This window comes from Bufo bufo, chromosome 1, assembly GCF_905171765.1.
Source record: "Bufo bufo chromosome 1, aBufBuf1.1, whole genome shotgun sequence".
Classification (NCBI taxonomy): Eukaryota; Metazoa; Chordata; class Amphibia; order Anura; family Bufonidae; genus Bufo; species Bufo bufo.
In genome coordinates, this window is record NC_053389.1 from 584402347 (window position 1) to 584414519 (window position 12173).

Sequence of the window (12173 nt, forward strand, 5' to 3'; positions counted from 1 at the left end):
AGATTAGCGAGTGAACGCTTAGATGAGGCATCAGCATCCCACACCTTCAGCCAGACCTCCCTGCGCTGAATGACAGAGAGGGCCGAAATACGGGCAAAGAGGGAGCCGATGTCCATTGAAGCCTCACAGAGATATTTGGAAGCTTGAGACATCTGAATGATAAAATCCAGAGTATCTGCAGAGGCGTCCTGTTCTGACAGATCCTGGTGGTGGCGCTGCAACCACATTGTAAGGGCTCTGGCGACCCAAGCTGACGCGAAGGCCGGTCGCAGGGAAGCGCCCGCCAGGGAGAAGATAGACTTGGAAAGTGAGTCCAAACGTCTGTCCACCGCGTCCTGCAGAGAGGAACCGTCTAGGACGGGAAGGGCCGTGTTCTTGGCTAACCTGGCCACCGGAGGATCTACCTTAGGGGAAGAAGTCCACTTTTCCACTGTGTCAGCTGGAAAAGGATACAGTGTATCCATACGCTTGGTGGCCGAAAACTTTTGATTAGGACGATCCCAAGCTTTTGATATGACCGCAGTGAATTCCTCATGAATAGGGAACACAGCGGACTCCTGCTTCTTAGGTGGAAAAAGGGAGAACTCCCGACTAGTGGAGGGAGGCGAATCCCCTTGTATATTAAAAGTGTCACGGACGGCTGCCACCAACTCTGTTACCATGGTGGAAAGCTTAGGCAGGGGTTCCCGCTCCGTGACTTCGTCCGATCCGGACAATTCCCCTTCGGATTTGCGCTCCCTGCGGGGGGGAGAGTCAACCGGGCATGCCTCAAGGCGAGGGGGAGAAGCGGAGTCATCCGAGGAGGAATGCTGCCGCTCACGCTGCCTTTTAGAAGTCAGACGCCCTCTGTGAGAGTCACTGAGAGGAGATGGAGTGGTGGCTGCCACAGGGGTAGTAGCCGCCATGCGCTCCATGAAGGATATGGCTGCCTTGGCAACTAAGGCCAGATCAGCTGCCGCATTAGACATGGCGGAGGCCCAGGCGGGTACCGCTGGTTCCGCAGGGGCAGAGGGAGGACCGGGCTGAGCAAGAGAAGGAGGCTGATCCTGTATAGGAGCAGGGCATGAGTCACAAGAACCAGTGACAGAAAAAGGCCTAAGGCATATCTTACATGACTCCAATGGAGCCTGAGAGGGAGCCTTGGAAGGCTTAGGGGCCCCAGGTTTAGGCATGATGGATTCCAATGTAAAAACAGATTTCCTACCAGGTTGCTGCAATTCCTACCACCCAGGCAAAAAGCAGAAGTCTCCGGTCACTGAGGAGCTGCACGGCCACAAACCAGCAGAGTCTCCGGCGTAAGGAGAAAACAGGCCGGACGCCGAAGCTCCGCCCCCTTGAGCGCGTCATTGCGGCGCGAAAAAAGCGCGCGCGCGCGCGATTCAAAGTACACCCCATAGCCGTACGGCGCAGCAGGGGTTAATGAATGACGGAGCGGTCCGGCGGGGAGCTGCAGAGAGCGCAGCGGCCGCAGTCTAAAGGAACGGAAATAATCATATGCAGAGGCGTCCTGTCTCTGCCGATCTTAAGCTGCCGTTTGAGCTGTAGGCAGGTAGGAAAAATGAAGATAGGGAATCCTCAGCCCTACCCGGAAGGCCCCCTCCTCTAGGAAAAAATGCCCCCAGCAGGTCCTTTTCCAGCTCACCCAGACGGCCTCAGAGTGCCAGACAAACGACATGAAGATAGGGGGAGGGAAGAGAGAGAAGGGAGATTGAAGCAGGCAATACTTATCTGCTCAGCATGCTCCCTCGATGTCCAAACCAGCAGGGATTCACCTCTTCAGACATCTGACTCCAAAGGAGGGCAGTGCTCTGGGGAGGGTAGGCAGCAGGTGTCCCAGCAGCTGGTGGGATGCCAGAGCTTACATGTCGAGCCTGGATCCACTTTTCTTCTGTGGGGGAATGGGAGGTAGCCAGGAACCTTCAGAAGACCGTGGCAGACACTCCACAGGGGCCAGGAAAGCGCAATGCTGACCTGCGTCCCCATCTGAAAACAGAAAAAAACAAACAGGAGAAGAGTAAGAGTCAACCTCCTTGGACGGACACTAAGCAAAGACTGAAGTTCTCCTGGAGGTGCCTGGGGGTATAGCCCGAGGAGGAGGAGCTTCTTTTTTTGCATAGTGTCCCTCCTAGTAATATCTCTAAGCTATACCCATGGTCTGTGTCCCCCAATGGAATGAACGAGAAATAACCTTATCTTATTGGACGGCCAAGATGTTTCCCAGAAGTTCAAAATGGAATCTAATTGTGTGAACTTTACTGCACTTTCACCCTGATTCAATGTAATAAAACATGCTCCTAACCCTATGCCCCCCAGGGGTGTGTCTAACCTTTTCCCTCCTTCCCTGTATAGGGGTTGGTGCAGGGGTAGACAGTATATCTGCCACAGTGCCGTCCCCTGCGGTAATGGAATGGAGCTATCACAAGGGAAGTTTTCACCTCATGGATAATGCACCACAATGCTCTTTTATCATGGCCAAGTCTGATTTGACTGCTTGTTCCATTCCTTTCACGAAGGTCATCCAGAATGGACAAATGACAATGAGTAAAGGCCAAGTTGAATGTTGTTTTTTTTTGTTTTTTTACAGTTTTGTTAGAACTTTGTGTGTATGAGGCACAGCCTTGTACTAGGTTTTCTAGTTCTAGGAAAACATGGAGTACAGTTTTTCTACAATTTCCTGAAGAAATGCTTAAAACTTAGAGGACCTTTCACTACAATAAAAAATCTAAACTAAGCATACAGACATGGAGAGCGGTGCCCAGGGATCTCCCTGCACTTACTATTATCCCTGGGCGCCGCTCCGTTCTCCCGGTATAGGCTCCGGTATCTTCAGATTTTCGGCTCAACGGGTAGGAGCCTGCTCTTGTTCTCCTGGGCATCTCCTTCTCCCAGGCTGTAGCACTGGCCAATCGCAGCGCTCAGCTCATAGCCTGATAGTTTTTTTTTTCTCTCAGGTTATGAGCTGAGCGCTGCGATTGGCCAGCACTCCAGCCTGGGAGAAGGAGACGCCCAGGAGAACAAGAGCAGGCTCCTCCCAGTTGAGCTGAAAATCTGAAGATACCGGAGCCTATACCGGGAGAACGGAGCGGCGCCCAGGGATAATACTAAGTGCAGAGAGATCCCTGGGCGCCGCTCTCCATGTCAGCATACTTAGTTTAGATTTTTTTATTGTGATGAAAGGTCCTCTTTAAATGTATTCATCTATTTGTTACTAAAACACGATGTGTAGTACATTGTGGATGATGGGTTTATCTGTGGTAGGTACAGCTAGCTAGGAATTAATTATACGGTGATTGACCTGAGACACGTTATGAGTTCTGATACTTATTCTATTACTGTTCTTGTGGATAATACATGTGTATACATTACAACAGAGTATGAAAATGGTTTTATAAAGTTATATATACACCCATATTCACATTCCACTGGCATATCCCTTAAAAAAAACACTTTAGTAAAGTATAACCTGAAAAACTGAACACTTCATTGAGAAATCTGGACTTATTCCATTAAAAGCAATTTCTGAAATCCAGTAACACAATGAACTCATCAAATACATGTCCCCTTATTTCTTGAACAATATACTAAAGCCCAAGCCTTAGTTGTTCAAAACCTTGTATTTATCAAATATTTCCAGTGCTTTCGAATTCAGCCATCAGCAGGAAGAGTGAAGAGATGTTCTCTTCTAATGTCTGTGGCCGGGCGTCATACGCTGCAAGCATCAAATTAGGTTTACACACATTTCAATGAATGACATTTACCAAAACTTTGGCTACGTATGGGGCAGAGCTGGAGGCAGCAAGGGCCTCTAAGGGGCACTTCCAGTGAATGTGCTCTCAGTACGTTTGTTTTCCAACTATTTAATGCACTTTGTAGCAGTGGTATTTCCATTTAGTCTTATTGGCGTTCACGTGCTTTATAAGTGGGTGTCTTCTTCATCATCTAAATCTTCTCTTGTCAGGTTGTCAAGAGGAACAATCCAGCTGTCCCCAAGCTCTCCATTAGGTCCACCCTTTTTCTCCTGCATCTCGGGGGAGGTCTCCATGACTTCAAGAGTTGGATTGTCATGATAACCATTTTCCATTGTCTGCAGTTCTTCAGTCAGTCTCTAGAAGAAGAAAAAAAGTAATTTACAACACACTACATTGTTTGGCGGTATACTAGTTATGTTATATGGTACAGTGGAAGATGTGTCACTATTTGGCCTAAAATAAAAAATTTCATAGACATATGCTGACAATGCAAGCTTGGGAGGCAATCTGTGGTGCTCCAGCTGTTGGGAAGCTATAACTTCCAGCATGCTCCATTCACTTCTGGAGTGTTGGAGTTTAGCCATCACTGCCATAGACCTACCAGGAAGATTCCCAGTGTGCCAATGACCAGGGGCCTGCCAAGGCACTCCTAATGGCTGCCAGCAGGGTACAGAACAATCTGACACTCCCAGAGTTAATTAACACAATGTTAATGTAGTTGCTCCTCAATGACAAATGAAAGCAAAGACCTGTTCCTTTTGTAATATTAATTGAGGGGGGTATCAATTAAATAAATATAGATAGGCATCTCCACAGACCAGAGGTGGTCAGCACAAAAAAAAAATGTTGGTTGATTTTAAATGTGGCTATATCTTCATACACATATATCACTCATTCATATAGCCTACTGATGGTAGATGTGTTTCTATAATTTAGCTACAAAAGCATTTTGGCCAATAAGGCCGGTATATAGCGCTACTATATTCCACAGGACTTTACAGACATTAGCATCAAACTGTCCCTATTGGGGCTCACAATCTAAGTTCCCTATCAGTATGTCTTTGGAGTGGGAGGAAACTGGAGTACCTAAAGGAAACCCACACAAACGCAGGGAGAACATACAGACTCCATGCAGATGTTGTCCTTGTTCAGATTCAAACCTAGGACCCCAGTGCTGCAAGGCACCAGTGCTAAACACTGAGCCACCGTGTCCTATACTTCCAGATTCCACATTTTCTATATTAGCAGTGTCATTGGCTCCCTTAACCCCTTAAGGATTCGTCCCTATTTCACCTTGTGGACCAGGCCACTTGCAAATCTGACCAGTGTCACTTTAAGTGCTGATAACTTTAAAACGCTTTGACTTATCCAGGCCATTCTGAGATTGTTTTTCGTCACATATTGTACTTCATGACATTGGTAAAATGAAGTCAAAAGAATTAATTTTTATTTATAAAAAAATACAAAATTTACCAAAAATTTGTAAAAAATTGCAAATTTCCAAGTTTCAATTTCTCTACTTCTATAATACATAGTAATACCTCCAAAAATAGTTATTACTTTACATTCCCCATATGTCTACTTCATGTTTGGATCATTTTGGGAATGATATTTTATTTTTTGGGGATGTTACAAGGCTTAGAAGTTTAGAAGCAAATCTTGAAATTTTTCTGAAATTTTCAAAAACCCAATTTTTAGGGACCAGTTCAGGTCTGAAGTCACTTTGCGAGGCTTACATAATAGAAACCACCCAAAAATCCATTCTATAAACTACACCCCTCAAGGTATTCAAAACAGATTTTACAAACGTCTTTAACCCTTTAGGTGTTCCACAAGAATTAATCAAAAATAGAGATACAATTTCAAAATTTCACTTTTTTTGCAGATTTTCCATTGTAATAATTTTTTTCCGGTTACAAAGCAAGGGTTACCAGCCAAACCAAACTCAATATTTATGGCCCTGATTCTGTAGTTTACAGAAACACCCCATATGGGGTCGTAAACTACTGTACGGGCACACGGCAGGGCGCAGAAGGAAAGGAATGCCATACGGTTTTTGGAAGGCAGGTTTTGCTGGACTGTTTTTTTTTTTACACCATGTCCCATTTGAAGCCCCCCTGATGCAACCCTAGAGTAGAAACTCCATAAAAGTGACCCCATCTAAGAAACTACACCCCTCAAGGTATTCAAAATAGATTTTACAAACGTCGTTAACCCTTTAGGTGTTCCACAAGAGTTATTGGCAAATGCAGATGAAATTTCAGACTTAAATTTTTTGTGCAAATTTTCCATTTTAATCCATTTTTCCCAGTAACAAAGCAAGGGTTAACAGCCAAACAAAACTGAATATTTATGGCCCTGATTCTGTAGTTTACAGAAACACCCCATATGTGGTTGTAAACAGCTGTACGGGCACACGGCAGGGCGCAGAAGGAAAGGAATGCCATACGGTTTTTGGAAGGCAGATTTTGCTGGACTGTTTTTTTTGACACCATGTCCCATTTGAAGTCCCCCTGATGCACCCCTAGAGTAGAAACTCCAAAAAAGTGGCCCCATTTTAGAAACTACGGGATAGGGTGGCAGTATTGTTGGTACTAGTTTAGCGTACATATGATTTTTGGTTGCTCTATATTACACTTTTTGTGAGGCAAGATAACAAGAAATAGCTGTTTTGGCACCGTTTTTATTTTTTGTTATTTCCAACATTCATCTGACAGGTTACGTTGTCACGGATGCGGCGATACCTAATATGTATACTTTTTTTTTTATTTATGTAAGTTTTACACAATGATTTCATTTTTGGAGCAAAAAAAAAATCATGTTTTAGTGTTTCCATAATCTGAGAGCCATAATTTTTTCAGTTTTTGGGCGATTACCTTGGGTAGGGTATGATTTTTATGGGATGAGATGACTGTTTTATTGGCACTATTTTGGGGTGCGTGTGACTTTTTGATCGCTTGCTATTACACTTTTTGTGATGTAAGGTGACAAAAAATTGTTTATTTAGCAGCTTTTATTTTAAAAAATTTACGGTGTTCATCTGAGGGGTTAGGTCATGTGATATTTTTATAGAGCCGATCGATACGGATGTGGCGATACCTAATATTTATACTTTTTTTTTATTTATGTAAGTTTTACACAATAATGTAATTTTTGAAACAAAAAAAAAATCATGTTTTAGTGTCTCCATATTCTGAGAGCCATAGTTTTTTTGAGTTTTTGGGCGATTATCTTAGGTAGGGTCTCATTTTTTTCGGGATGAGATGCCGGTTTGAATGGCACTATTTTGGGGTGCATATGACTTTTTGATCGCTTGCTATTACATTTTTTTCTGATGTAAGGTGACAAAAAATGGTTTATTTATCACAGTTTTTTTTTTTGTTTTTTTTTTACGGTGTTCATCTGAGGGGTTAGGTCATGTGATATGTTTATAGAGCCAGTCGATACGGACGCGGCGATACCTAATATGTATACTCTCCCCCCCCCCCCTATTTTTTAGCAATTTTTTTTTTTACTTTATTTGGGGAAAATGACGTTTTTGTTTATTTTTACTTGAAACTTTTAATTTTTTGGGGGGAAAACTTTATTTTTTAAACTTTTTTTTTTGCACTTTATTTTTTGTCCCACTTTGGGACTTGAACTTTTGGGGGTATATTCCTTTACAATGCATTCCAATACTTTTGTATTGGAATGCATTGGCTGTATGAGTAATACTGTGTGTATTACTCATACAGCTTCCGGGGCCTGTGAGATCCAAGGGGCTGGATCTCACAGGCTCTTCATCGGAAGGCAGCGCAGATGCCTCAGGAAGGCATTGCGCTGCCTTTCATGCCATTGGGTCCCCCCCTCAGCCCCATGGGGACCTGATGGCACCGCCGCCCGCACCATAAAAAGCCGCAAACCGCAGGTCTGAATTTAGCCGAGGTGCCTGCTCAATGATTTGAGCAGGCACCTTGTTCCAATCACCGCCCGCCGGGCGGCGGTGATCGGAACACCACATGACGTACCGGTACGTCATGTGTCCTTAAGGACTCGGGAAACATGCCGTATCGGTACGTCATGTGTCCCTAAGGGGTTAAAGAGGATGTCACCTCTCCTAACTTGTCTGTTTTGGTAACTACTTGCATTCCTCATGTAATAACAATTCAGAAGCATCTCTTCATAAAACTCTATGTTGTGCAGTTCCTTGTTTATTCTAACTGGAAGTAAATGAATTGCTGAGAGTATGAATAAAGGTTCTTCTGGGTGTTATCAGTTGGGGTATGTCCCTGTACAGTCTGACACTGGCAGCACTGATTTGATATCATCAGATTGTGTAGGGACACAGCCTAACTGCATTTTAGCCAGACATGTCTAGTAGGAATAACAGAGGAACAGCACAACATGGGAGTTATAAGAAAAGATGCTCCTGAATTGGTATAATACGGAACATGTAAGTAGTTACTAAAACAGAAGTCAGGAGAGAGAAAAGATCATCTTTAGCCCCTTAGGCCAATTTCAGATGAGCATGTCCACTGCAAAAAAACACTCTCCGTGTGGGAGCATGATTTCCCGTTATGGACACTGCTTCTTTCACAGGACCACATGGGCATTATAATGATTTATAATGCTGTGTGTGGCTGGCAGTCCTTGTATTATGTCAATACAATTCTGCAGATACAAGGTTGGGTAGAGACACACAGCATTATAAATCATTCTAATGCCCTGCTGCCCTATGAAAGGAGCAGTGTCCTTTCTGTTTTCTAGTCATTAGGGATGAGCAAATCGACTTCGTTTGAATTCTGTACAGGGCAAGCGCTCCGTACAGTATTAAAATGTATTGGCTCCTATGAGCCAAAGTTATTACTTTGCAAGACTTCGGGTAATAACTTCGTAAATTAAATTCTACTGTTAAAAACCTTTGTACCGAACTCGGGTTCGGTACCATGTGGTACCTTGGAACTGAACCCGAGTTCGGTACAAGGTTTTTTTTTTACTCGCTTCGTACAGTATTCAAAGTTTTATATGAATCGACTTCGGATGAATAATTCACTCATCCCTAGTAGTCATGCTTGTCTGAAATTAGCCTTAGTGATCAGACTGTTAAGCCTTAGTGGCCAAGCAATGTTACATTTTTTTAAACTTTCTCATCTTTGCATACCAAGAGCTATATCAGACCCCCAAATCAGAACCTCCAATCTTCATCAGAACCCAAATCAGGCCCCCCAAGGTTCATCAGACCCTCAGATCAGATATAAAATAAATAAAATAACTTACCTCTCCTGCTCTGCATGGGTCCACCAATCACAATATCCAGCGCGGTCTTCCTGCACTCACCGCTTCCTGGCCTTCTGCCGGTGCAGCGTTGCACTGTGACCTGACATCGCACAGTCAAGTGGTAGCGCGCACTATGTCCTGCTGCTGTACGCATTCAGGACACAGCACAGAACGCATTCAGGACACAGCACAGAGAGTGCCTGGTAGAAAACCAGGGAGCAGTGAGTACAGCCAGCACCAGGAGCACTATATTCACTGTTCCCTGGTCCTACTGGGTACTAATGAGCTCTTCCATAATGGGAACGCTCATTAGTATTCGCTTCATGAGATCCACTGCCATTTACTATATACAGTATATATATATATATATATATATATATATATACACTCACCTAAAGAATTACTAGGAACACCATACTAATACGGTGTTGGACCCCCTTTTGCCTTCAGAACTGCCTTAATTCTACGTGGCATTGATTCAACAAGGTGCTGATAGCATTCTTTAGAAATGTTGGCCCATATTGATAGGATAGCATCTTGCAGTTGATGGAGATTTGAGGGATGCACATTCAGGGCACGAAGCTCCCGTTCCACCACATCCCAAAGATGCTCTATTGGGTTGAGATCTGGTGACTGGGGGGGCCATTTTAGTACAGTGAACTCATTGTCATGTTCAAGAAACCAATTTGAAATGATTCGAGCTTTGTGACATAGTGCATTATCCTGCTGGAAGTAGCCATCAGAGGATTTATACATGTTCTCATTCTGTTTACGCCAAATTCGGACTCTACCATTTGAATGTCTCAACAGAAATCGAGACTCATCAGACCAGGCAACATTTTACCAGTCTTCAACAGTCCAATTTTGGTGAGCTCGTGCAAATTGTAGCCTCTTTTTCCTATTTGTAGTGGAGATGAGTGGTACCCGGTGGGGTCTTCTGCTGTTGTAGCCCATCCGCCTCAAGGTTGTGCGTGTTGTGGCTTCACAAATGCTTTGCTGCATACCTCGGTTGTAACAAGTTGTTATTTCAGTCAACGTTGCTCTTCTATCAGCTTGAATCAGTCGGCCCATTCTCCTCTGACCTCTAGCATCCACAAGGCATTTTTGCCCACAGGACTGCCGCATACTGGATGTTTTTCCCTTTTCACACCATTCTTTGTAAACCCTAGAAATGGTTGTACGTGAAAATCCCAGTAACTGAGCAGATTGTGAAATATTCAGACCGGCCCGTCTGGCACCAACAACCATGCCACGCTCAAAATTGCTTAAATCACCTTTCTTTCCCATTCTGACATTCAGCTTGGAGTTCAGGAGATTGTCTTGACCAGGACCACCCCCCTAAATGCATTGAAGCAACTGCCATGTGATTGGTTGACTAGATAATTGCATTAATGAGAAATAGAACAGGTGTTCCTAATAATTCTTTAGGTGAGTGTGTGTATATATATATTATATATAAAAATAATTGAACCATTTAGATGCCTTGGTCGCTATTGATCATGGCATTTAAGGGGTTAAAGAGGTTTCCCCAATCCTGAGCAGGTGTCCAGGCACCTGCACTGCCATAGATTGTGCAGGTTTAGAGCCTGTAACCATTGTGAAAACACCGTCACTAACGAGGACATTTTATTTTAGTTTGTAGATAGGACACTTCTATAATACATGTGTTCAGGCTTTGTTAATTAATCATTTCTAAAGAAGCCCCACAAGATACCGCTCATTCACACTCATTGACAAAAAAAAAAAAAGTACTCGGTTAGAAATGTCGATTTGTTGCTAAATTCAGCATGCAATTTTGTCTGATATACAGTATGAATGATTACAGGTGTGGTCTGATTGACACTGGGTCTTGCCACAAGACAACGTAAATGTACTTCCTCCGCTGCCCTATAAAAAAGCTCTCAGAGGCTGAGAGAAGCAGGATGGTAGTTCTGACGAACTGCTTGCCATCTAGGCCATTCTGACCTAGCTGTTAGGTGATCTGGGGAGCAGTGGTTACATGAGGGCACATACTGCGAACAGGTTCTAGAAAGCCCAGACACACCACCAGTAGAGAGGATTGTTTGATCTGCCGACAAGCAATAACCCCTTGAGGACACATCCATTTTTCACCTGAACGACCAGGACATTTTTTGCAAATCTGATGTGTCACTTTATGTGGTAATAACCATTCTGAGATTGTTTTCTCGTGACACATTGTACTTCATGATGTTAGTAAATTTGATTAGATATATTTTACCTTTATGTATAAAAAATTCCAAAATGTACCAAAAATTGGGAAAAATTCTCAATTTTCTAAATTTCAATTCCTCTGCTTTTAAGGCAGATAGTGAAACATAGAATGTGTCGGCAGATAAGAACCATTTGGCCCATCTAGTCTGCCCAATATATCTGAATCCTATGAATAGTCCCTGGCCCTATCTTATATGAAGGATAGCCTTATGCCTATCCCATGCATGCTTAAACTCCTTCACTGTATTTGCAGCTACCACTTCTGCAGGAAGGCTATTCCATGCATCCACTACTCTCTCAGTAAAGTAATACTTCCTTATATTACTTTTAAACCTATGCCCCTCTACTTTAAAACTGTGTCCTCTTGTGGTAGTTTTTCTTCTTTTAAATATGCTCTCCTCCTTTACCGAGTTGATTCCCTTTATGTATTTAAAAGTTTCTATCATATCCCCTCTGTCTCTTCTTTCTTCCAAGCTATACATATTAAGGTCCTTTAACCTTTCCTGGTAAGTTTTATCCTGCAATCCATGTACTAGTTTAGTAGCTCTTCTCTGAACTCTCTCTAGAGTAGCTATATCCTTCTGGAGATATGGCCTCCAGTACTGCGCACAATACTCCAAGTGAGGTCTCACCAGTGTTCTGTACAGCGGCATAAGCACTTCACTCTTTCTACTGCTTATACCTCTCCCTATACATCCAAGCATTCTGCTGGCATTTCGTGCTGCCCTATTACATTGTCTTCCCACCTTTAAGTCTTCTGAAATAATTACTCCTAAATCCCTTCCCTCAGATACTGAGGTCAGGACTGTGTCAAATATTCTATATTCTGCCCTTGGGTTTTTACGCCCCAGGTGCATTATCTTGCACTTATCCACATTAAATTTCAGTTGCCAGAGTTCTGACCATTCTTCTAGTTTTCCTAAATCCTTTTCCATT

General features: G+C 43.3%; 1 protein-coding gene across 1 annotated transcript in view; it reads right to left on the reverse strand.

Moving 5' to 3' along the window:
- Window positions 1–3068: 3068 nt before the first annotated feature.
- Window positions 3069–12173, reverse strand: part of PODXL (podocalyxin like) — a 115003-nt gene continuing 105898 nt past the window's right edge. Inside the window, exon 8 of the mRNA XM_040413393.1 lies at window positions 3069–4105. Within this exon, the coding sequence (XP_040269327.1) occupies window positions 3914–4105 (192 nt within the window). The 3' untranslated portion in view covers window positions 3069–3913. The remainder of the gene's footprint in view (window positions 4106–12173) is intronic.